Genomic DNA, 23,480 nt, shown 5'->3' with positions numbered 1-23,480 from the left:
GAGATCACCTCTCATTCTTCTAAACTCTAGTGAATAGAGGCCGAGTCGACCCAATCTCTCCTCATACGTCAGTCCTACCATCCCAGGAATCAGTCTGTTAAACCTTCGTTGCACTCCCTCCATGGCAAAGACATCCTTCCTCAGATAAGGAGACCAAAACTGCACACAATACTCCAGATATGGTCTCACCAAGGCCCTGTATAACTGCAGTAAGACATCCCAGCTCCTGTACTCAAATCCTCTTGCAATGAAGGCCAACATACGATTCACCTTCCTAACTGCTTGCTGCACCTGAATGCTCGCTTTCAGCGACTGGTGTACAAGGAAACCCAGGTCTCGTTGCACCTCCCCTTTTCCCAATCTATCACCATTCAGATAATAATCTGCCTTTCTGTTTTTACAACCAAGTGGATAACCTCACATTTATCCATGTTATACTGCATCTGCCTTGTTCTTGCCCACTCACCCAACTTGTCTAAATAACATTGGAGCCTCTTTGCATCCTCCTCACAGCTCACATTCCACCCCAGCTTTGTGTCGTCTGCAAGCTTGGAAATGTTACATTTAGTTCCCTCATCCAAATCATTGATATGTATTGTGAATAGCTGGGGCCCAAGCACTGATCCCTGGATTTATAACAAATCCATCTATTTACATACTACCAACGGGAGTTCTAGGTGCTGCTTCCACTGCAGTCCCAGATCCTAGTCATTTGCAGCTGTTTAGTAGGGTGGGGGAAGCTAGCTATGAATAGTGACTGGTTAAGGGTTTTCACCGTGTCAAGTGGCTAAGCAACAGCTGTGTAGAGGGCTGAGGAGAATGTTGGTCATGGAGAGTGATTGGGGAAGGTTAGTTCTCTGTTAATCTGCACAGTTATGAAGTGAGCCCATCATGCAACAATAGGGTCTACCCTAACACGGGGTCACTCAAGTTCCATTCACTATTATGAGGTTAGTCAATTAAATAGCAGTAGCATCGTTAGGGAGGGAAGGGGGTCATCCAAATTGAAATATCCCTGTTCTAGAAGCTAGTCTCAAATCGCTATTGTAAAGTTAGTCACATACAGACACACACACACGTGCGCTCATGCAGATACACACATGCGCTCACGCACACACGCAACAAAAAAATAGAATCTGCACTATCATAGGACCAGTGAATCAAAAGCAACAGGTCCTTGTTGTTATACAAGATCTAGAAAATGAATCTATATAAACAAGATGCAAAAAAAAGTACCGTAGGATTTGCATTGTGCTGTGCAATTATGGTAAACCAGACAGGTGCAGCATCACCAAAGGAAATAAATTTGCATAATTTTAGTTTGACCTCTGTCACTCACTGTCCTATGTGTTCGTAGTTTTGCTGGATTCAGTGTTTTACATCGAGCCTACTTCCTCTAACCCTATCAGCATACCCTTCTATTCCTTTCTCGCTCATGTGCTTAGCTAGATTCCCTTTAAATGCATCTATGTTATTTGCCTCAACCACACCTTGTGGTAGCACATTCCACAATCTTACCAATCTTTGGGGGAAGAAGTTTCTCCTGAATTCCCTCTTGGATTTATTAATGACTATCTTATATTTATGACCTCTAGTTTTGGACTCCCTCACAAGTGGAAACATTTTCTCTACATCTATCCTATCAAACCCTTTCATTATCTTAAAGACCTTTATCAGGTCATCTCTCATTCTTCTCTTTTCCAGAGAAAAGAGCCCCCGCCTGTTTAGCCTTTCCTGATAAGGATATCCTTTCAGTTCAGTTCATCCTTGTGAATTTTTTTTGCACCTTCTCTAATGCCTCCATATCTTTTTTATAATAGGGAGACCAGAACTATGCAGAGTACTCAAAGTGTGGTATAACCAAGGTTCTATACAAGTTTAACATAACTTCTCTGCTTTTCAATTCTATCCCTCTGGAAAGGAACCCTAGTGCTTGGTTTGCCTTTTTTATATCCTTATTAATCTGCATCACTACATTTATTGATTTGTGTATCTGTACCCTGAGAGCCCTTTGCACCTCTTAGACTCTTATTATCCAAGCAGTATGTGGCCTCCTTATTCGTCCTACCAAAATGCACCACCTCACACTTATCTATATTGAAATTCATTTGCCAATTGCACGTACATTTTGCAAGTATATTAATGTCTTCTTACATTTTGCCACATTCTTCCTTTGTATTAACTGTACCCCCAAATTTGGTGTCGTCCACAAACTTTGAACTTGTACTTCCAATTCCCAAGTCCAAATCGTTAATGTAAATTGTAAAGAATTCATTTGAAAATATAATTCCATTTAGCACAAAGGATCTAAGGTTTAATACATAGTCGATTACAGTACAAAAGCATAGAGGTAATATTCAACTTAAAATAAATCATTGGTTGCAATTAGAACATTGTTCTAGTTTTGGGCGCCTTACTTTAGGAAAGAAGTTAGGACCACGGAATCGGTACAGAAGAGACTCACCGAAGAGGACAAAAGGGACGAGAAGCTTTAGTTATGAGGAGAGACTAGAGAAACTGGGGCGATTTTCACTAGAACAAAGGAGATCTGATCGAAGCATTCAAAATGATGAGGGGAAAATGAAGGGGAAATGGAAGAGGCAGAATTTGGGAGTAGTGTTTTGGGCGTAGGAGGGAGTAATATTCACTGGAGAGGGGTGGAAATAGAGTGGCAACATGAACTGGTGAAAGAAGAATGCCAGCTTGAAATGGGTTGGAGAGGGAGAAGAGTGCCAAGTTGAACTGAGAGGAAGAAGGGTGCCATGGTAGTGTGGTAGCGCAGTGGTCATGTTACTGAAATAGTTATCCAGAGAACATAACCATGGCAGTTTGAGAATGGAATTCAGTTTTAAAAATCTGGAAATAAATAGCTGGCATCGGTAGAAGTGACCATGAAACTGTTGGATTGTCGTAAAAATCCAACTGGTTCACTGATGCCGTCTTCACCCGATCTGGCCTTTTTGAGAGTCCGGTCTCTAACCAACGTGGTTGGCTTAACTGCCCTCTGAAGTGGTCAAGAAAGCCAATCAGTTATATCAAACTGGCAACTGGGGATGGGCATTAAATGCTGGCCTTGCCAGCGACACCCACATCTAGGGAATGAATTTTTATTAATGCATCACTTTCAACATAAAAATCCAAAATGTTCTGGACCTCCCCTCCCCCACAGAAAAGTACCACCAAATGTAACCCTCCACTACAAGTGAAGGAACGCTGCATATACTTAAGTTACAAAGCCCGAGTAACTATTTGTTTTCACACGTCATTAGTTATAATCAGGGTGATTAATGCACCTCAAACATACACCACCCACTTATACCTGTGCCATGTTACACACAGACCCATAGCTAGATGAAGTGGCATTCTTTATGGTGTATATGTGGGGCATCATGGAAGGATGGACAGTCCATCACGTGGGGCATTATGAATGTTGTCAGTCTCAATTACAGATCCAGTATCACAGGGGGTTCTCCCTATAAACCAGACCTTGTTCAGCTGGTCCTCCTTTGGTGAGGCAGAATGTGACTTCAAGCTATTGGGAAGTGCAGCATTTGACACTTGTTCAGGAGCTGGCCTAAACGGTTGATAGCTTTCTTGTGCTCGGTTCAATTATGATAAAATGGATCTGGGATTCCCCATTGCACCAGACCGGACAGAGGGTCAATAGGCCTGGAGAGATTTTCAGGGAGACACAGGCCCTTTCCAGGTTGATAAAGAAAGACTTGAAAAAAAGACTTGCATTTATATAGCACCTTTCGCAACCTTAGGACGTCCCAAAGCGCTTTACAGCCAATTAAGTACTTTTGAAGTGTAGTCACTTTTGTAATGTAGGAAATGCAGCAGCCAATTTATGCACAGCAAGATCCCACAGACAGCAATGTGATAATGACCAGATAATCTGTTTTAGTGATGTTGGTTGAGGGATTAATATTGGCCGAGACACCGGGGAGAACTCCCCTGCTCATCAAAATAGTGCCGTGGGATCTTTTAAGTCCATCTAAGAGGACAAACAACACCTTCAACGGTGCAGCACTCCCTCAGAACTGGCACTGGAGTGTTAACCTGGACTCTGTGCTCTAGTCTCTGGAGTGGGACATGGAAATCACAACCTCTGACTCAGAGGCGAGAGTGCTACCGACTGATGATGTTCTTGTTATTGCTTACTACTGCTTAGCATGGTGTTATCTGGAACAAGTAATCACAAATATGGCTCACATTTAAACAGGGGTTGGATTTATCCATATTGGAACTTCTGGTTAAAAACGTTTGGTGGCTGAATCCAACACTTTAATTACGTGAATTGTTGGGGAAGAATATTATGAAATTTTTAATATCTGTAGTAGTTTCCATGGAAGAGCAACAGGCTTGAAAGGAAAGTATGCAAACTTCAGGGAGGGGAGGGGAGGGTGTTGGCGGCAGTTTTAGGGACAGTTTCAGACTTGGAGAGAGGAACTGCGAGAAATCTTAAATGAATGAATTTTGACAGATTTAACAATTTTAATACGTAGTCTTTCTGAAGCCCAAGGGAAAGCACATTTGACTGGTTGTTTTGTAAATTTTGGCCATTTCAGAGGTAGGTCCCATCAAGAATAATGCTTAACAGTCATCACCATCACGGGGAATACAAAGATGGGTTATATCATTAATGCAGACAGATTACAGTAGGAATTGTAGCTACAGTGTAATAGTGACCTTACTCACTCTGCATTAGACTTCTACCTTTTACTTCAACAGCAGGATGAATATGCAAAGAGGACCTGAGGATTTTACAAATCAATGATGCCAAACAGATCATACTTATTGACCAATGGAACATTGTTGTCAGCCAGTGCAATGAACGCTGACTCGCTGAATTCTGCGGAGATCACCTCGTTCTAGAGGTAGGTACCTTGTAATGTTATTAAGAAACAGGGAGATCTCCTGGACAAATTTCTATCACTTATGGGGGAGGGGGAAAAGAGGAATTTTCCAGATTTTAATTGGCCTGGGTTTTTATCTGATTTTTTGTCTGTCTTAGGAGATTACATGGCCCCTGGAGGGGTGGTGAATATATGTAGCGTTGAACAGGCTGGATGAACTGTAGGACTTCTCCTGTCTATTACTTTTCATATGTTCATATGGGGTAATGTTAGTGTTTTCATGCAACAATAAACTAATTGTGCACATAGCGTTGAATTCCCATTCCCGTGACCCCGCTGCTGAAGTTACCGCACTAGTTCGAAATGGTTTAGGCATGTTATATCATCCCCGTCCTTCTTTAGCCCTTCACTCTCATCCTGAGTTTTATTTCTCTTGAAGCCATCAGCTGCTACACTCCATTGATAAAGGAAGGAACATTGACAGTAATGGCAGCTGGTTACCACACCCAAAAATGACAACATGTTTGCATAATTTCCATATCTTTTGGCACAGTCCTACAATGATACCAAAGTAAATGCAGTCCTGTACTTACTTTGTGTTGAGTTGTGACCCTAAGATGTCCTCACAGGTAATGCACTCTATATTAACACTCGGGCTCTGTGAAGAGAAAGAAAAATTATGGTACAGTGACAACCAAGCACCTCACATTGGTTGGAAGTACTGGCAGCAATCAGGCACATTGAATGGATTACCAATAAGAATTGGAAATTGTACTTGCTAACTAGGTTTATGTAATAAACCAGTGGCAATCAAAGGTATTAAGAGATATGGGCCAAAGGTGGGTATATGGAGTTAGATCACAGATCAGCCATGATCTTCTCAAATGGCGGAGCAGGCATGAGGGGCTGAATGGCCTACTCCTGTTCCTATGTTCCTATGCTCCTATGGACAATTCGACTTGCCACCTAATCTGGGCAAGTTAGCTTCCAGGTGAACCAAGGAAACAAAAAAAAGGCGATCAGTGTCGTGTTGATCCCTTCATCTTTAATCCTTCATAATTTCTTTCCCGGGTTTCTTGACGTTAAAGGAATGAAAAATTTAGGACGACTGTTAAAATTATTTTCTGGTCAAATTCAGAACAGCTGACTTAATAAATCTGTGCCTGGAATTTCCTGTGTAATTTACACCCTGAGACACTCATGATCACGAATCAAATACGTGGCCTAAACGATTACACTTGCAAGTACAATAGGCCCAAATCACCCTGATGTTTTACGATCGTCTATCGATACCTTCACCCGAATGCATCTCCGCCCATAATAATGGCCCTGCCCCAAAGTTACAGAGCCTCATATACGTGAGTTTCCTGTAATTCAGCTTGATCAGAGGCCCTCTTCAAATTACTACCAGATTTTCAAGCGCAGCAGGAAACAAAGTCATTTTTCTGGTTTTATAGCAATTGTTTGAGTGTTTTTAAATATTTATTCTCACTGAGACCTGCTCTGTATTTTCTGTTTCTGTGAATGTAGTTTCATGGCACAAGTCACATTAAAAATTTAAAAAGGCTTCCCCAATTGCAGATTCTTAAATATGCTGTGCCTAATGTGCATGAATGATGGTTAAATGAGTTAAAACTCACTTTCATTCTTAAAGAAGGAATATATGGTGTGAGTTCAGTGCTTTTGGACCCCGATTGTTTACACTGATTCCTGCCCATTTTATGTTCAGGTGTATTCTAATGAGATTCGCAGGAAACTTGAGCATAACTTGACATTGGCAGAATGGGCATATTTTCGGGTCTAACTTCCTGGTTGCGCTCTCGGAGGAAATTCCAAGCCTTGAAGTGTATTTGGGTAGTGTGAGACCTAATCCCTTAACTGTGAGCATTCCTATAATCAATCTAATTCTATAAGTACCAGGATGTGGCTTGGGGTCTGTTTTTCAACAGACATCTGGGACACATGCCTTTACCACACTGAAGATGAATAGATAGTTTGTGTGTAAGTGCTTTATGTTATAAGTAAAATGCAACAACATTAATGCTAGATAAGTGGAACTATGTATGTTCACCTAACTGGGGAGGTAGGGTCCCAATTCAACTCTTTCCTTCATATGTCTCTTTTTTTGGGAGGGTTAGGTTTGTGTGGCCTTTATGAACACTCCACGCTAGACATTAAATGAACGTTCCAAAAATATACATTATGATAAGTGGGTTAGTCTAGGTTTCAGATCAGTAATGCAAAGTGTCCCATTTTATGCCCTACTGCTGTTCTTTATGTTCCTATTGTAGTAGCAGGAGCTGACACAGTGAGAGCTTCTAGGGCTGAAATTCCACAGGCTTACACTGGTCTCCCATCAGAATTATTATGGCAGGAAGCCCCTCCGCATCTAATGCAATTTTTTTTTGGTTTTGAAATCTACATCCTCCCTCTCTTTTTACCTCCCATTCAGTCCCGCCATTTCCACAGCCAGGGGGCTAATATGAGCCCCGTATTCAGGATCCAGCCATTTTTCAGTCGTTGTGTTCTAACTTTGCAGTGCTGGGTGTTTTGAGTACAACGTGGATGGCTGGCAGATGACGTTGGCTATGACATGAAACATGACTGGCAAACCCACTCCAACCCCCACAAATATCTGCCAGGAAAGGTACGGTCAGGTAGATTTGTCCGTATGAAGCTTAATAAGGAGGACTTGCACTAGAGGCAACCAGTGTTCAAACTGTGATCTGGATCAAGATCATTTATACTCACTTCAGTTAAGATCTTCAGAGAGAAGACTTTCACCCAACTGTTCAGGGATGGACTTGAATCCAGAATGCAAAAGACAATGAGATATATTTTCTAATTGGCATTATTTTAACGGCAGTGTAACAGCTTAAAATAAATGGTTTAGCAGAATTGCTGAAATAACACCGATCAGAAAATATACACCCCAATGTATCAATGAATAATGATTGCTTTCTGTGCAAGGCAGAATCTGTCATACTGAAAATATTTCTCCCACATATACCTATCCACATCCTTTAAACTCACCCTACAATCTTCCTAATCTAATGGAAAGGCTATGTCAATCTCACTCTAAATAAGTGATTTCCTTCAAGATCTCCTTGTACACGAATGGATTGCCTGACTGCTTGGAGATCAACTACAGCCTCATTGAAATGGCCTCAACTTCCTGCAAACTGTTCTGTCTTCCACTTTGAACTTATGCTAATGGAACATGAGGCTATGATTTGAACTCTTATGGATCACTACCATGATGATTGCCATCTTGGAATTAATTGGATGAATCAAATTCAATACTCAAGCAGTTTTCTCTATTCTGGAAGAGAAAAAAAAATGTGTTTTGTGGCAAGTCTCAAAGCACAAGTTTAAACAAAATTTGCATTTGGGCCATTTTAAGTAAATCTGGCTACTTTAAAATAGTTGCTGTGATTTGCTGAATAACGGATATCGGAAAACACTTGGAATATGCCACAAAGTTGTATTACATTCTTTAATGCACAGAATTGATGATGTGAATGACATACTGTGCCTATCCGATCTATCTCTTTGAAAGCATGTGGTTTAACAGCTAATTCCAGGCTCCCATGCTCCCAGCAGAGAAGTCACACTCAAAGTTAGTACAGACAGATTTTTTAAAAAAATATTAAACACATGAAGGAGGCAACATTCATTACAAAGCTTTTTTCCCCCCTATAATTGTTTAAAGCTTGGGAGATCAATTTTTTTCCTAATTTATTGATCAGTCTATAACACATTAAATGTGCCAGACCTATACTACTATGAAAATAATGCTGAGTTAATTGGATATCTTCCTTTGCAATGGAAAAATAATCATATCTGACATTTTAGCCATGGAGCTCATTGCCATGGACTGATTTTGACCCAGGGTCATAATGATTTATTTTTACCATAATGTAAATGGGGAAAGGGGGCGAGTCCTCCACAGTTTTGTCTGGGAGACCACAACTCAAGCGTACCAGTGCCTACGAAAACAGAGATGCTGATGGCACTCACTAGCCTGCTGCTGGATGACCTGAGCTCATTTCTACAGTGAAGTTTGTTCCTGGACGATGGTGTCCCACCATTTGAGCCAGATCTGATGCCTCCTGATGGAGAAGCACAACAAGATTTTCAACTTGTCACCCGGGCATAAAAGTGGCATTGCGGATTGACTGCCCGTCATATAAACCACCCCACTGATTTTAATGGAAATGAAAATCAGGAGGTTTCTATGACGGATGGGTTGATTTGCAACGCCAGTTTTATGCCAGGGCAGCAAGTTGAAAATCTGCTCCATCATGTCAATCTTGAAGGTCAAATAACTTGTGCCATGATTCTATTCATCAATTACAATGAGTATTCTGGAGAACTTTGAGCAATGCTTAAAGCCCAGATTTATCTCGAGTTTGCCGTGAGAATTTGCAACGGCCGCATATCTTTTCTTTGTCCATATCTTTTCTTGTCATTTTCTTATTTTATCTTTAAAAAGAATTCTGAAAACATTTCTGAAGAGTTGAAGCGAACCATCGACTGAGAAAATAGCACAAAAAATTAAAAATAATTAAACCTTCGTATCTGTGCAGGAGCATCAGAAAGTCACTCAAATTACTAACAACAGGAAAAAGAACTATTGTATCAGCACAGGGACGCTGCCTATATACAATGCAAAGGAGGCAGATGGCCCAGCAACGTGACATTGCAGTAGGGATACCAACATTGGTTGGACGTATCTCTGGAGGTTTTGTCACATGACCTCTTGTCTCCAACCGCCCCGCCCAATCAAACTTTCTTCTCCATCTCTAATATTTTTATAGCTAATCAATAAGAGTTCAAAGAAAATGAAGAAACACTCCAATTTTTTAATGCCCCTATGATTTTTCTCCAGAGTTGCTCGCAGCAGTGTCCAGGAGATTCAATTCCTGGAGGCTCCAGAGCAAACCGGGAGGGTTGGCAACCCTACATTGCAGGTGTTGAAATGTCTTAAAGAAATAACTTACATTTATATCGCACCTTTCATACCTTCAGGATGTTACAAAGCACTTTTACAACCAATTAATTACTTTTTAAGTGTACTCACTGTTGTCATGTAGGGAAACATAGCAGTCAAGTTACAAACAGCAATGAGATGAATGACCAGATAATCTATTTTAATGATGCAGGTTAAGGGATAAATGTTGGCCAGGACACACTGCTTTTCTTTGAATAATACTGGGGATCTAAGAGATGGAACCTCAGTTTAATATCTCATCTGAAAGACAGCACCTCCAACAATAGTGTCAGAACTGAGGAACTCTGAAATGTCAGCCTAGTTTATGTGCTCAAGGCTCTGGAATGGCTCTTGAACCCACAACCTACTGATCCAGAGATGAGAGTGCTTCCAATGAGCCACGGCTGACACTGGGGCCCATGTTTATAGCAACTCTCCTAATGTTAACCTCGGCTTATTTCGGTGGCATGTAAGGGACACGGTTATGAAAAAAAATAACCTGGACGTCTATCAAAAACAATGAGTTATTTTTAACTGTGGATCAGCAACCTTTTAATAGCCTTACTGTTTATTTACTCAAATAAAAATAAGGAGATAGGGTGGGGAATAAATACATACAAAACACGGGCAAACAAAGAAAAGAAACATCAGGGGAATAATACATCAAATCATCTCAGTCACATAATAAAGAGGAGCGTTGAAGAAATAAAAAGACATTAAAGAAACAAAGGATGAGTAAATAGCTAAGGAAGTGAGAGGTTTGAGGAAAATGCAAGAAGATGGGAGAGATAGAAAACTATAAGCGAAAAACTGGAAATCTGAAACAAAAACACAAAATGCTGGAAACACTCAGCGGGTCAGTCAGAAGAGATCAGAGAAGTTTATGACCCAGAATTTGCTGGAGCGGGGCATCTCGCGGCGTGCCCCGTTTGTTAGCGGGGCATCTCGCGGCGTGCCCCGTTTGTTAGCGGGGCATCTCGCGGCGTGCCCCGTTTGTTAGCGGGGCATCTCGCGGCGTGCCCCGTTTGTTAGCGGGGCATCTCGCGGCGTGCCCCGTTTGTTAGCGGGGCATCTCGCGGCGTGCCCCGTTTGTTAGCGGGGCATCTCGCGGCGTGCCCCGTTTGTTAGCGGGGCATCTCGCGGCGTGCCCCGTTTGTTAGCGGGGCATCTCGCGGCGTGCCCCGTTTGTTAGCGGGGCATCTCGCGGCGTGCCCCGTTTGTTAGCGGGGCATCTCGCGGCGTGCCCCGTTTGTTAGCGGGGCATCTCGCGGCGTGCCCCGTTAGTTAGCGGGGCATCTCGCGGCGTGCCCCGTTAGTTAGACTTTTTCCCTTACCCCCAGTTCGAAAATTTTTTGTGCCGCAAATTGCTGGAAGTGCAAACTGCTAACAGCTGCGAGGTCAATGGGGCATCTGAGACCTTGGTGAATGACAGGACCAACAGTATATCTCCTTAACCACTGAGATTTAAGAATAAAGAAAGAAACAGAGGGACAACGGAGAAGGAAAGCGGGTGAATTAGAGTCAACTTAGATACAGGACGAGAAATAAAGAGAGGGGAAGAAAGATTGGATTAAGAGACAGAAAAAAGGAGACAGAAATAAAACGTAAGAAAAAAATTAAAAAATTTAAAATTTAATTTTTTTAAAATCTCTAGGAACAATTCACTACCTGTAGGAATGAGACTCCACAGTTTCAGTTGATCCCATTCTAGGCCGGAAAGGTTGAGTAGCATTGCTGGAACATAAATCTAGTCTTTAAAAGGGTCCTTACGCTATTAAGTGACAGCCCTAACTGCAGCACGGTTAATTCCTTTTAACAGCACAAATGCAGCAATTTCTTGAAACTCATGGCGAGGTTGAGGTCAATGGATGAGCTTCCGTTTTTGCGACGCTAAAGGCAGAGCGGCGCAAATCGTCCAGCAATTTGTGGCAATTCAAAACTCACAGGGTATCTCTTCCTTGCCACAAATTGCTGGGTTATTTAAACTTTAAGGACGGAGTGTGCATTAAACTCGCCTGAATTTTGCCAGCAAATTCTGGGCCATTGTTTCAGGTGTGGTCTCTTGGTTAGAACTGGAATAAATTACAAATGAGAATTTAAAAAAGAACACAAGAGGGAGGGAAAACACACACAAACACCCACATAGACACAAACGCACACACCCACATCAACATACACACAAACTCAGACACTCACACACAAAGATACACACGAGAAAAAATAGAATAAACTATAAAGTGCTTAAATAGAAAACAGGAGATGAATGGCTGAAGTGATATTAACAGGAGACGATAGGAGGTATGATGAGAGATATCAAAGAAATTAAAAGCATTTACAAAACACAGGGACCATGTGAATAAATGAGGGAGTGGAGGGGGATGGAGGTAGGGCAGATAGAAATGCAACATGGGGCAGGCTATACCAGCCTAGGAGCCTGAAAGTAGGAAAAAAAAAGGTATAGATGATAGATAAAGGTATAGATGGCCCCACCCAGCATGAGGTTTCAAATGGAGAGTCCCCACCCCAGTATCAACCCAGCTCTGCCCCTCCCCCAAAAATATGGTCACACCCATTCAACATTGCCAGCATTTCCTTCCAGAGAGAAAGTGAGATCCATAGTTAAGGTCTGAATTTATTCAAGTCAATATTAAGGCCAGAGGGCTGCCTCATAGAAAGGTGAGGTGCTGTTCCTCAAACTTGCGCTGAGCTTCACTGGAACTATGTTGAAGGCCAAAGACAGAGAGGTCCGAGTGGGATGGTAATTGAAGTGGCGAGTGACAGGGAGCTCAGGGTCACGTGTGGAGTGAATGGTCCCCCCTATTGTAGAGGAGACCGCACCTAGAGCAGTGAATATAAGCTGCAGGAAGTACACACAAATTGCTTTCTCACGTGAGGAATGTTTGGGACCCTGGACAGTGGAGTGGGAGGAGGCGAGTGTACAGGTGTTAGATAGGATTGCCAACCCTTCAGGATTGCCCTGGAGTCCACAGGAATTCAAGTTTAATCTCCTGAACACTGCTGCGAGCAACCCGAGAGAAAAATCTTTTTTTTTTTTGAACATTTTCGTTTATTAGTCATAAAAATATTGGAGATGGGAGAAAATAGGCTGTTTGACCGGGCGGGACGGTTGGAAGCTGGAGGTCATGTGATGAAACCTCCAGGAATATGACCAACCAGGGTTGGCAACCCTAGTGTTACATGTCGTGCGATTGGAAAACCCGGTGGTCAGACACGAAATTAAAACAATTGAAAATGAGGATATAGTTAACGTCTGAAGTTACTGCAGTCAGTGTTCGGACCAGAGGGTTGCAGGGTGCCCAGGTCTCTATTTTTCGACATTGATGTTTCTGCTGTGTTTGTTTCCCTGTTTGTTTTATTTTATATATTCCTCCTTTTAATATTAATATGCCTGCCTGTCTCTTATTTTCGTTTCTCGAAACACCGATTGTCTGTTCTCTTCACAGATGCTGACTGTTTCCAGCCTATTCTGTTTTTGTTTCACATTTCTGGCATCTGCAGTATTTTGCTTTTCACTTGTTTTGTTACTCTGTTTTGTTTTTGTGTTCCCCTATTTGAATAATGCTAAATCTTCCTCAATTTTGACAATGTTCTGAATATTTGCCATAAATATTCATGACACTTCTGGTCTAAGCAAATAACTAACTGAATTTGCATTCATTGACATGAGCAGCCTGTGGCATCACCATCAGATAAGAATTGTACTCAGTGCCTGTTCGCTGGGTCTGTGAGTCTCTCAAGTGCTGATATACACAACAACTTGCATTTATATAGCGCTTTTAATGTTGTAAAACGTCCCAAGATGCCTACACATACAATAAACCAAAACAAAAATGGAGTCCAGTATAACCAATATACCCCAACTGTCTCTACAGTGGAGTTCGTATGTCACTGAACTACAAAATTTCACTAGAGTCTAGAACTGATTAATGGACAGTCCAGCTGCTAAAGAAGATCCCTGCCATGTTTTCAACATTAGTTTACTTCCCTTACCATTAGTTTACTTTCCCTGTTCCCTAGCCTCCTTAAGAGTTGAAGCTGACCTTAAACCAAGCTGGGCCTATTTTATTATCAGTAATATTCTCTGTTCTAAAAGATTGAGAGTGCACAGAAATATGACTTTGGTAAGCGTGACTACACTACTTTTGGAATTTAGAAACATTAGAATTTTTCAGGTACATTTGCAATTACACAAACTGTTCATGCTAACTAGTGTTTTATGACGCTCCACCAGCTAGGTTTAGCGTGGCTGCAAAGTAATCCACCCTCACACAGAACATGGTAATCCACCCTCACACAGAACATGGTAATCCACCCTCACACAGAACATGGTAATCCACCGTCACACAGAACATGGTAATCCACCCTCACACAGAACATGGTAATCCACCCTCACACAGAACATGGTAATCCACCGTCACACAGAACATGGTAATCCACCGTCACACAGAACATGGTAATCCACCGTCACACAGAACATGGTAATCCACCGTCACACAGAACATGGTAATCCACCGTCACACAGAACATGGTAATCCACCCTCACACAGAACATGGTAATCCACCCTCACACAGAACATGGTAATCCACCGTCACACAGAACATGGTAATCCACCCTCACACAGAACATGGTAATCCACCCTCACACAGAACATGGTAATCCACCCTCACACAGAACAGTACGGTAATCCACCCTCACACAGAACAGTACGGTAATCCACCCTCACACAGAACATGGTAATCCACCCTCACACAGAACATGGTAATCCACCCTCACACAGAACAGTACGGTAATCCACCCTCACACAGAACAGTACGGTAATCCACCCTCACACAGAACATGGTAATCCACCCTCACACAGAACATGGTAATCCACCCTCACACAGAGCAGTATGGTAATTTACCCTCACACAGAACATGGTAATCCACCCTCACACAGAGCAGTATGGTAATTTACCCTCACACAGAACATGGTAATCCACCGTCACACAGAGCAGTATGGTAATTTACCCTCAGAGCAACACAGTAATCCACTCTCAGAGCAGCAAGGTAATTACTATCACAGACTAGCAAGGTAATCCACTCTCAGAGCAGCAAGGTAATCCACTCTCAGAGAGCAGCATGGTAATCCATTCCCACAGATTAGCAAGGTAATTACTTTCACAGAGTAGCAAGGTAATCTACTCACAGGGCAGCAAGGTAATCCACTCACACAAAGCAAGGTAACCCACCCATACAGGGCAAGATAATCCACCCACATAGAGCAGCATGGTAATCCACTCTCACAAAGCAGCAAGGTAGTCACTGTTGTAATGTAGGAATTGCGGCAGCCAATTTGTGCACAGGAAGCTCCCACAAACAGCAATTTGATACTGACCGGATCATCTGTTTTAGTGATGTTGGCTGAGGGAGAAATATTGGCCAGGACAGCGGGGAGAACTCCCCTTCTCTTCTTTGAAATAGTGCCATGGGATCTTTTATATCTAACTGAGAGGCCAGACGGAACCTTGGTTTAACGATCATCTGAAAGACATCACCTCCAACAGTGCAGCACTCCCACAGTACTGAACTGGAGCGTCAGCCTAGATTTTGTGCTCAAAGTCTCTGAAGTGGGACTTGAACCGCTGACTCAGAGGCAAGAATGCTACCACTGAGCCAAGGCTGGCACCTTAAGCAGTGGATGTTAACAGCACCAGCTAACAACATATGGGGAAACAGATGAGCTATAGCTATATAGAGAACACCACAGGATGGTGAGATGAGAATGTTACAGCAATGAATCAATTTCTGGATACATCCTGAAGGTATATGATTACAAGTGACTGGTAAGACCACACCTGTAAAACGATGTGGCCTTTCATGGGCATTTACGTATTAGAGCAAACTCAGAACAACATGAATCCACTCCCTTTCCATTGAGTCCACCCCCCCTCCCCGACCAGTCCCTCAAGCTGAACCAGACTGTTCAGTGCCCTGTTTGACCCTCTGCTGAGCTTCAGATCCACATCCTCTCTATTTCAAAGACCACCTTCTTCCATCTCTGCAGCACTGCCCGTCTCCACCCGTACCACGGCCCCATCATTGGTGAAACCCTCATCCACGCCTTTGTCACCTCCAGACTCAACTATTCCAATGCTCTCCTTGCCAGCCTCCCAACTGCCACCCTCCAACTTTTCCAAAGCTCTGCTGCTTGTATCCTATCCCTCACTAAGTCCTGTTTGCCCATCACCCCAATTCTTGTTGATCTACATTTCCCCCAATGCCGTAAATCTAAAATCCTCATCCACGGCCTCACCTCTCTCGATCTCTGCAGTCTGGTCCAGCCCTCCAACCCCCAAATCTCTCCATTCTCCAACCATTCACTAGTGCATCTCCTCCCTTTGTCCACTATTGGCAGCAGAACCTTCAGCCACCTAGGTCCCACTCTGTGGAATTCCCTCCCTAAATGCCTCCACCTCCCTCTCCTCCTTTAAAAACCTCCTCAAGACTCACCGCTTTGACCAAGTTTTTTAATCACCCCATCCGACTCTCTGCTTTCCTCAAGCCTATCTGTGAAATGCCTTCAGTTTATGGTAAATAAGTTGTTATTATAATACCCTGGCACTATAAAACAAACTGAATAGCCATACCATCATCCTCATTATAAAGTACAAGCCTATGTACTTCTTAAAGCAAATCAAGCCTGTAAGTCCTCTGGGCACCTAAGTCAGTCTGAAAAAACCAATGGCCTGTGTGTATGGATTTGTGCTAAACTCAGGTGGACCTTGACTCCATCCCATGGCAGCACAATAGCTAAATGTCAACTTTATCACATCAGTATGTTGAATGATGTGCTATAGGGATTGTGAAATATGCAACCAGTCCCTCTTGATAATGGAATCTGAATAGGGAGATTGCACAAATGCACTTTGACAAGGGCTGGGTTTTAAGTTCTATTTATCTTTCCACAAGGGGAGAACTTTTTTAAAAAAAAAAGAGGGCAGGGTCAGCTCAGTGCAAACCAACAGCCTTGATGGCTTTTTGATCATGATGATAAATTAGTTCTTAACTATTAAACCATCTGTACTATACCCTCTTGCAAGAGGCTTGGTCTTAGCAGGGGAGGAGAATGGCAATTCAGGGAGTACCTGATTTGCATCGAGTCAAAGGCCTATAAATTCGGTCACGCAGTGCCTATTTTTCGGGTAGTAACTGGCCTACTAAGCTCTCAATATGGCGGGTAGGAAGCACGCGCGCATTTCCGGCCAGAAGTGTGACACCCGCTGTATTGGTGAAGGAAAAAAAAAACAGGCATCAATGGCCCACGTCAGAAACAGGCTTTGGTCTCTTTGCATAATAAATAAGGGGCCAACGCCTGTTTGAAGCCCCCACAACAAGATAGGTTTGCCCTGAGGCAGCCACCGCCGGCGTTGGCTGCACTCAGTAAAACCAGAACTTGGGACCACCTGCTGCCAAAAAGGTAAGTTTTTCAAATTTACATACCTGAATGTGGATCCAAGATGAACAGGAGTGCTCCTCCCGACCCCACATTTAAAGAAAGCTCACCGCCGCTCCTGACCCCCTCCCCCCCACCCCGGCCAACAATCAGTGCCGTTCTGGACCCCTGATCCTCCCACCCCAGCCTCCTATTCTCCACCCCCCAGCCTCCGATTCCAACCCCCACCTCCCATACAGCCTCTGATCTCGACCACCCCCGGCCTGCTCTCCTCCCCCACCGTCCTGTCCCGTCCCGGCCTGTGATCCTCCTCCCCCCCCCCCCCCATGGCTTCCCATCCTGAACCCTGGTAGGACCTCGGGCATCAATATTCAGGCACAGGGCAAGCATCCTGCGCCCTCCCCGCATGCCCACAAATGGGTACCCCTGAATTTCTACCCCAAAAAGTCCTCTTTTGCTTTGTCTGGCTAGGGAAGATTGTGGCAGATGTGAGCAGGGTTGGAGCAGAGTTAGAGAAATGAGTGGGAGAGGTATTCCCTCGATTAGGTATAGATTATCATGAGATGCTCTACTAATGCGATACATGGAAACGGAGGCTGGGGTCTGATGTCAATCAGCATAAACAGCTGGAACAACAAATATCAAGAGATATCGAATGGCAGCCACAACAGAGCCAAGTTGAAGCAAGCGCCAATTTCTCCATCACCTTTATACCCTCCCCTCCTCTCCTGAAAGCTTGGCACATTCCATAGGCGAGGGTCAGCCTCTGGAACTTCGCCCAAGTAGCCATTATCCACGTGTGAGCATCAACTGTGAGTGCAGGCAGGCTGTTTGACCATGTCCTCACTCAACATTTCCTTACATTTCCAGCCTGGGTTGCTGGAGCAGGGACCCTGGCTGGTTTTTCTCTTCCTAACCCAGGGACACTGAGATGAACTGTAGAGCCCCCCCACCCCCGGACGAGACCGGCTAACATCATAAACCGCGGATTGAACCTGCTATCTCCTGGTGCAGCAATGATATTTTAATACTTCACAGGGGTTCTGTGAAGGTCAGGAAGATGAGCACCAACATTGGGTGAGCTCTCCCAGTTGAATTTCCAAGAAAGACACTGGCATCAAGTGAGCGCTGGGGTGATATCTTTTTCCTTGTACCAATCGCCATTTTGTGCTGGTACACATACAAAATACATAACACGGCAGTATGACAATTAATGTTACCCATTGTGAGGACAATTGTAAACAATTTTACAACACCAAGTTATAGTCCAGCAATTTTATTTTAAATTCACAAGCTTTCGGAGGCTTCCTCCTTCCTCAGGTGAACGAAATGAAATCCTCATTTCATTTCGTTCACCTGAGGAAGGAGGAAGCCTCCGAAAGCTTGTGAATTTAAAATAAAATTGCTGGACTATAACTTGGTGTTGTAAAATTGTTTACAATTGTCAACCCCAGTCCATCACCGGCATCTCCACATCATTGTGAGGACAAGTTAGGATCTTAGGTGTCAGCCTTGGAGCAGTACTGGCACTGTCGCCACTAAGTCAGAAGGTCATGGGTTCCTTCAGCACCCCATGGGTCTCCTCGTAGATCTGTTGGAAGTGCCATCTTTCAGATGGGCCAATTGTGATGGAAGAGGTGAAGTGAAAGATGTTGGGGTGTGAGGATGTTAGTAGAGGAAGGTGTTTTGGATTCGTGCTAGAGTGTAGTGTGAAGGGTGAGTATTTAGAGTTTTGCTTTAAGAGGGTGAAGAGGTTGAAGAGTGTGCTGGTGTTCAGGATGGGCAGGGAGGAAAGGGAGAGCATGGTGACATGCTACCCTTGCCTGCCTTCGCAAAGTGTTTTCATGTCTTTCTGCACCGTTCATTGGTCCTGGGCGTGAGGAAGTTGGGAGTCGCTGCTAGTGCCAGCCCCTTGCTGGCAGTACAACTGATGTTGGTGCCCAGTTTGGTGACAGAGAGACCCAGGGTTGGAGGCTCCTGTTTTGTACCTCTAGGAGGAGAGCCTGGAGGTCATCATCAAAAAAGCCGGTTGTGTTTTCGGCTTAGCTGCAGTGTAACAATGACATAACTGACATTGAGGAAATTCAGGCTCTTCAGGGCTTGAGCATCATAATGGAGTAGAATTTGCTGGCAAAATAATGGTGAATGCAATGTACGCACCATTATTAGTATGTAAATCCTCCAGCAATTTGTGGAAAGGATTTAAAATTCTCATCCTTTTGTTCAAATCCCTTCACAGCCTCACCCCTTCCTATCTCTGTAACCTCCTCCAGCCATATAACCCTCCGAGACCTCTGCGCTCCTCCAATTCTGGCCTCTTGCTCATCCTTGATTTCTTTCACTCCATTGTTGGCAGCCGTGACTTCAGCTGTCTAGACCCAAAGCTCTGGAATTCCCTCCCTAAATCTCTCTACCTCTCTTTCTTCCTTTAAATCGCTCCTTAAAATCTACTTCTTTGACCAAGCTTGTGACATACCTGTCCTAGTATCTCCTTATGTGGCTTAGTGACAAATTTTGTCTGATAACAATCCTGTGAAGCGCTTTGGGATGTTTCACCACATTACAGGTGCTCTACAAATGCAAGTTGTTGTTGTTGAGGAAGAGATACCCCTTCAGTTGCGAATCGCCTGAAGTTGCTGGACGATTTGCGCCACTCCCCGAAAATGGCAGCTTGCCCTCAACCTCCCAGTGAGTTTCAAGAAATTGTGTGCAGTAAATATGCATTAAACTCGCTGCAGATGGTTAGGGCTGGTACTTAACAATGGAGGGACTCTTTTAATGATGAGATTTATGTTCCTGTAATGCCACTCAACCTCTCCAGCCCAGAAAAGGAACAATTAAAACTGTAGAGTCTCCCTCCTGCAGGTAGTAAATTTTCGAGCTGAAGGATGAGGGGAAAAGTCTAAATAATGCAGCATGACACGAGATGCCTCACTCCAGCAAAATCTGGGCCACTATGATATATGGAAGTGAAGTTGCTCCTATCCATAATTTTACTCAAAACGTGAGTACAGGACAGCTTCATCAATAAAATTATGGATAGGAGGAATTTTGCCCATAGTGACTTTCTGCTAAACATATAAATAGTTGGTTAGAAAATGCCAAAGGAGTACACTCTTTATGGAAAACTTTTGTTTCGGAAACTCGGATGTGATAATTCATCACACCACAAAAGGGAATAGTTTTCCTTAAACTTGGCCTTTGCTAGCGGACTGGTTAACGCCTTCACGTGAAATTCCTGTGTGCTCTATTTTAACACTGTTGTTAACCCATTTGAAATAAACTACTCTTTTATAATATCACACAGGCATTTTTATGCAAACGCACTAACCAGTGCACTGCCAGAGGGAATGAAACTCTTGTGATGAAGACAAGTGCCTCTTTACACTGTTCACTGATCGTCATGATGTGGAGATGCCGGTGATGGACTGGGGTTGACAATTGTAAACAATTTTACAACACCAAGTTATAGTCCAGCAATTTTATTTTAAATTCACAAGCTTTCGGAGGAAGGAGGAAGCCTCCGAAAGCTTGTGAATTTAAAATAAAATTGCTGGACTATAACTTGGTGTTGTAAAATTGTTTACAATTGTTCACTGATCAGCAGTAAAGCTGATGAAAAGCCAAGCTAACACCTTCTCTGCCAATACACAGAAAGTCTGCCGCTCCCAAGCGACAAAGTACGATTCTAATCGGCATCGGAGCAGCCCCGGCCGTCTCTATATACCAGCCCGAGGCACCACTCACTGGAGAAATCGCCAGCAAGGGATCCGGCAGCAGCTACAGAACCACTTCCCAATGTAAAGGCACTAAACCGACGGCTGCTACTTGCTGACTGTATCGGGGAGCTCTTCTGTTAGGTGATGGAAACTTCAAATGGGTTGCATACTCAGACAAGTTTTAGGCATCGCTGCATCATCGTCACGGTGTCCTAGTTCTCATACAATACCGCTTAGTGCCTATAATATACTGTCACTATTAGGTGGCAATCTGCATCCTTCCTGTTCATCTCATCGAACTCCTTTGAAAGGATGGAACTTTTTTTTTTAAAGAATGGAACTAGACAGTGCTAAAGTTTCTCACCTGCTGCAATTGCTCGGTGCCGGCCATCTCCAATCTTCAACAATTTCTCTCCCAACCTGTTAAAGTCGCCCAGCCTTTTGACTCATTCACTCAAGAGCCGCCTTTGAGTGATGTCAAGAGTCCTCCCCCAGGGTCAGGATCAGCAGCAAGCTGCACAGCGAACACTCCTGACCACTAGTGTGCAGCGGACGTATTGCACGGTGTCTCCTGTTCGAATATTTCAGGGGGAACACCTGATGGGGAATTGAGAGTGACAACAGCTTTGGAATTAATGGGGAAGGCAGAGAGGTAAAGCTAGGCATGATCAGCATAATGTAGGGAAGTTGAATCCATGCTTCTATGATCAGGTTGCTGAAGGGGTAACATATACAAGAAAGAAAGACTTGCATTTATATCATGGCTTTCGTGACCTCAGGATGTCCCAAAGCACTTTACAGCCAGTGAAGTACTTTTGAAGTGTAGTTACTGCTGTAACGTAGGAAACACGGCAGGCAATTTGCACACAGCAAGGTCCCACAAACAGCAATGTGATAATGCAGATAATCTGTTTCAGTGATGTTGGTTGAGGGATAAATATTGGCCAGGAGAACTCCCCCGCTCTTCTTCGAAATAGTGCAATGAGAGGTCAGACAGGGCCTCAGTTTAATGTCTCATCTGAAAGACGACACTGCTGTATCAGCCTAGATTTTGTGTTCAAGTCCCTCGAGTGCTACCCACTGAGCAACGGCTGACATCGTAAATGATTATTTGATTAAGAGGAAGGGACCGACGATGGGAACCCTGGCTATGGTGGGGCGACTATGCAATCACAGAAAGAGTGGGGTGTGGTGTCTTTGTTGTGATAGATATGAATTAAACCATGAGAGAGAATGGTGCTATAGAGGTGGATTGCAGAGCACAGATGTTAAAGGATGCAGTGCTTGACCACGTTGAAGGCAGAGACAGTGAGCTATGATCACAGTTCCCCAGTTGTTGTTTGTGACTTTGACCAGTGCTGTGGGAGAGGTGGAAGCTGGATTGGAGGGTCTCAAACAGGAAGCGGTGAAGAGTTGGGAGCAGAGTGGCAAGGAAATAATGTGTTCCAGAACTTAGAACAGAAAGGGAAGGTTGGAGTTAGGGTAGTAATTGGAGTGTAATGAGGGGTTACAGGTGTTTTTTTTAAGGGAGGAGTAAATAACAGCAGTTATGAAGGTGGTAAGGATAGTGCCAGAGGATAGAGACCCTGGTGAGCTTGGGATTGAGCAGAATTTATGCAGTCAAGAGCTGGGATGGGAAGGGATTGAGGGAGAGATGGGGGGGTTTCATGGACAGCTAAATTTAATGAGCACTGGTGGAGGGGGGAGATGAGAGAGAGACCATGGAGTTGGATGGGCCAGGGATTTAGTCAGGGAGAGGGTAGGTAAGTGAGATTGCAGTCGAAGTGGACAGGGTAGTGGAGAGATTCCATTTTTGGGCCCTTCCTCTTAATCATTTATATGTTACATAGAAACATAGGAACAGGAGTAGGCCATTCAGTCCCTCAAGCCTGCTCAGCCATTCAATTAGTTCATGGCAAATCTGTACCTCAACTCCATTTACTTGCCTTTGATCCATATCCCTTGATGCCCTTACCTAACAAAAATCTATTGATCTCAATCATGAAAATTTCAATGGACCCAGCATTCACAGCCTTTTGGGGAAGAGAGTTCCAGATTCCCACTACCCTATGCCCAGCTCTAATTTTACCATTATACTCTCTTGTTCTGGATTCCCCCACTAGAGGAAATAGTTTCTCTGTATCTACCCTGTCAAATCCCTTTATAATTTTAAACACCTCAAATAGATCACCCCTCAACCATATAAATTCAAGAGATTAAAAGCCAAATTTATGCAATCTATCCTCAGAATTTAACCTTTTAAGCCCTGGTATTATTTTGTTGAATCTGCGCTGTCCCCCCTCCAAGGCCAACGTTTCCTTCCTGAGGTGTGGTACCCAGAACTGAATGCAGAACTCCAGATGAGGTCTGACCAAGGCTCTGTACAAGTGAAGCATAACTTCCTCACATTGTATTCCAGCCCCCTTGAGATAAAGGCCAACATTTCATTTGACTT

The 23,480-nt window shown here is 43.6% G+C and overlaps 1 protein-coding gene across 1 annotated transcript in view; it reads right to left on the bottom strand.

Moving 5' to 3' along the window:
* The window catches only part of trpm5 (transient receptor potential cation channel, subfamily M, member 5), a 91,684-nt gene extending 70,209 nt beyond the window's left edge, over positions 1-21,475 (bottom strand). The window contains exons 1-2 of the mRNA XM_067993707.1: positions 21,390-21,475; positions 5,453-5,517 (exon numbers count right to left, since the gene is read on the bottom strand). Of these exons, the coding sequence (XP_067849808.1) occupies positions 5,453-5,517; positions 21,390-21,416 (92 nt within the window). The 5' untranslated portion in view covers positions 21,417-21,475. The remainder of the gene's footprint in view (positions 1-5,452; positions 5,518-21,389) is intronic.
* Positions 21,476-23,480: the final 2,005 nt, after the last annotated feature.

Source organism: Heptranchias perlo, chromosome 12 (assembly GCF_035084215.1).
Source record: "Heptranchias perlo isolate sHepPer1 chromosome 12, sHepPer1.hap1, whole genome shotgun sequence".
NCBI lineage: Eukaryota > Metazoa > Chordata > Chondrichthyes > Hexanchiformes > Hexanchidae > Heptranchias > Heptranchias perlo.
The sequence above is the reverse complement of the archived record's forward strand: the minus strand, read 5'-3'. Positions and strand labels throughout refer to the sequence as shown.